Source organism: Capsicum annuum, unplaced genomic scaffold (assembly GCF_002878395.1).
Source record: "Capsicum annuum cultivar UCD-10X-F1 unplaced genomic scaffold, UCD10Xv1.1 ctg4269, whole genome shotgun sequence".
NCBI lineage: Eukaryota > Viridiplantae > Streptophyta > Magnoliopsida > Solanales > Solanaceae > Capsicum > Capsicum annuum.
The window spans coordinates 37,386-40,034 of NW_025850106.1; the positions used below are offsets into that span (position 1 = coordinate 37,386).

A 2,649-nucleotide genomic window follows, 5' to 3' on the forward strand; every position below is an offset into this window, starting at 1 on the left:
ATTTTAGGAAATGATTATAGTAAACAATAAGAGTAAATTGAAAACACATTGATAAATTATCTCTTAGATTTTCTGAATTGAATAAGCAAAGTCAACTTTTATTTTTATTATAGCAAGTGAAAAAAGTATGCCACAATTCCTCATTTAGAAACCATACTTCACTTGAAACATTTTATTTGGTTTGGGAATAATTTAGAATCACTGTTTCATTTGAATTGAGAAATGATTATAGTAAATAATAGGAGTAAATTGAAAACCAACTGATATATTTAGGTTTTCTGAATTGAACAAGCAAAAGTGTCATTTCCTTTTTTAGAAGTTGTAGTTCACTTGATCAAACATTTCATTTTGTTTGGAAATGATTTAGAATTACTGTTTCAAGAGTTTTATTTTATTCATAACTTTCACATTTAATATCACAACATAACTAACTGGATACTTTAACTGCAAATTATATCATATAAAAAAAGGAAACTAAAACAAGAAAAAAAAGAACTATTTAGGTTAATTCAAAGCCATAAAGCTCTAGCTTCTCTAAGCATGGGACTAATTCAATATTTACATGACTCTCCATTACTTTATCAACACCTTCTAAGTCCTTTCCTTTTATATACACTGTTGGCAACTCCCATGGTTCTCTAGTATCACTGCTGGCAACTTCATTCATCTTTATTAGTTTTATCAACACAGAGGTTTTATCCTCTTCATCCACCTTAAAAATCACGGGGTTAACCCCCAACGACACCAATAAGCTCTTCACTGAGGCACACATGCAACACTCGCTCGTCGATACAATGAGTATCACATTTTCAGCTATTAGCTTGTCGAAACCTGTTATCGCCTTTCCTTTTCTACGATTACTTGGATGCCCTGGAGGCGTCCTTGATTCATCACTATTTGTCCGCCTGCTGTGGGTGTAACAGAGAATCTGCCAGCACTTGTTCGATGCATGGTGTCAATGGGTGGGTGGTGGTGAGTGGGGAAAGTATGTGTGTGTGAGTAAGTGGAGACACAATACAATGGAATATATAGGTTGTTACAAGTGAAAGGCTAACGTCAACTTTTGTCAACGTAGTACCAGTACTATCACAACTGCTATTTGGATCCATGTAATCTAATTATGAACTATTTTTGGATTTTATTTGACTACATGTTTTCTTCATTTGACTATTTTCATCTATATTCCCTTAGTTTACTAAATAAATGGTGTTCTTTTTTTTGTTCTAAGTATTGTTTTACATAGTCAATTAGGTCATCAAGAGGTTATTTGATAGATTGGTTAAGTATAATAACTGGGAAAAGGGTGCGAAAAATGCCTATACTTTGTCGAAATTTGCAATCACGCGTCCTGAACTTTGCGGGGGTCCTATGACCCCCCTAGACTATTTTTTTTACCATATTTAACATGTATATATTTGGAACTTGGACTACTGCGTGTATTTGACGCTCATTGAGCGCGTGAGAAAAAAAATGTTTGACAAGAGGCAAATATATGCCAGTTAAATACGGTAAATAAAATAGTCTAGGCGGTTCATAGGATCCCTCAAATTTCAAAGTGCGTAACTACAAATTTCGCTAAGTACATGTATTTTTTGCACATTTTCCCCATAATAAATCCATGAAAAAATTTGAGATTAGCTTTATCATATATATTAGGTATGAGGTATTAGCTAATGATGGAAGAGGATTACTATCCTATATAGCAAGTGAGATAAAATAGTTCCATGAGATATCCTACTTATTTCGTTCTTCTGTCAACCAACCAATAACGATATATGTTCTTCCAGAATTACTTAATCAAGAAAGTATGCTTTACATCTTTTTCAAAGTATCTTTCAAGAATGAGTTAGTAATACACTCTTTACTTGGTAGAATTAAATAGTTACTGAAGTCACGTGTTCACACTAAAAATTTAATTTATAAATGGCCTTTTACTACTTCAACACTTGTAATAAAAAAAAAATTTGAGAGGTTTGCGACACAATTTTAATTTTATGAATTAAGCTACTTTTTCTGTCCCAATTTATACGAGTTAGTTTAAATTTGACACGAAGTTTATGATTTTTTTTTTTTAAAAACTTGTGGTCTAATACAAACATTTGTGTGATCGTAAATCATTTCATTTAAGGTAAAGTAGGTATTTAAAAGTTAAATTGTTACTAAATATAGAAATATATCATCTTTTTTGAACTAAATAACAAGAAAAGCAGCTCATATAAATTGAGACATAGAAAATACTTGATATCTTTATGTACAAAGATAATTAATTATATTGTTATGGTTTCATTTGTAATGGATCTTTTACCACTTCGAGTCTGCACGTCAAAGCATACGAGAAATGAAGAAACAATATTGGATCGCAATTGAATTTGACTAATCTGGTCAACACTGAATTTGATTAATCTTTGAAATAAATGAATTTAATTGAGTCAATATTTTATCTTATATTTATAAATATTAAAAAGCTACACGGAAATATTCTAATAATTAAGTTGCGGTTTTTTATCACATTCACATGGAGAAAAATATATATCTTAAAATATAGTCAACAATAATGTAGTTTAACTCTTAAACTTAAAACATTGACAAATGTTATGAGAGAGTATTTTAGTGGGGTGTTCATTTATTATACTCTGCCCGTTCACTTTT

The 2,649-nt window shown here is 30.8% G+C and overlaps 1 protein-coding gene across 1 annotated transcript; it reads right to left on the minus strand.

Moving 5' to 3' along the window:
- Positions 1–369: 369 nt before the first annotated feature.
- Positions 370–1,109, minus strand: LOC124891960 (glutaredoxin-C8-like). Its single transcript, XM_047403476.1, has 3 exons — positions 1,041–1,109; positions 563–928; positions 370–444 (listed from the first exon to the last, which is right to left on the minus strand). The coding sequence occupies exons 1-3, from the start codon at positions 1,107–1,109 to the stop codon at positions 370–372; spliced, it is 510 nt and encodes a 169-aa protein (XP_047259432.1).
- Positions 1,110–2,649: the final 1,540 nt, after the last annotated feature.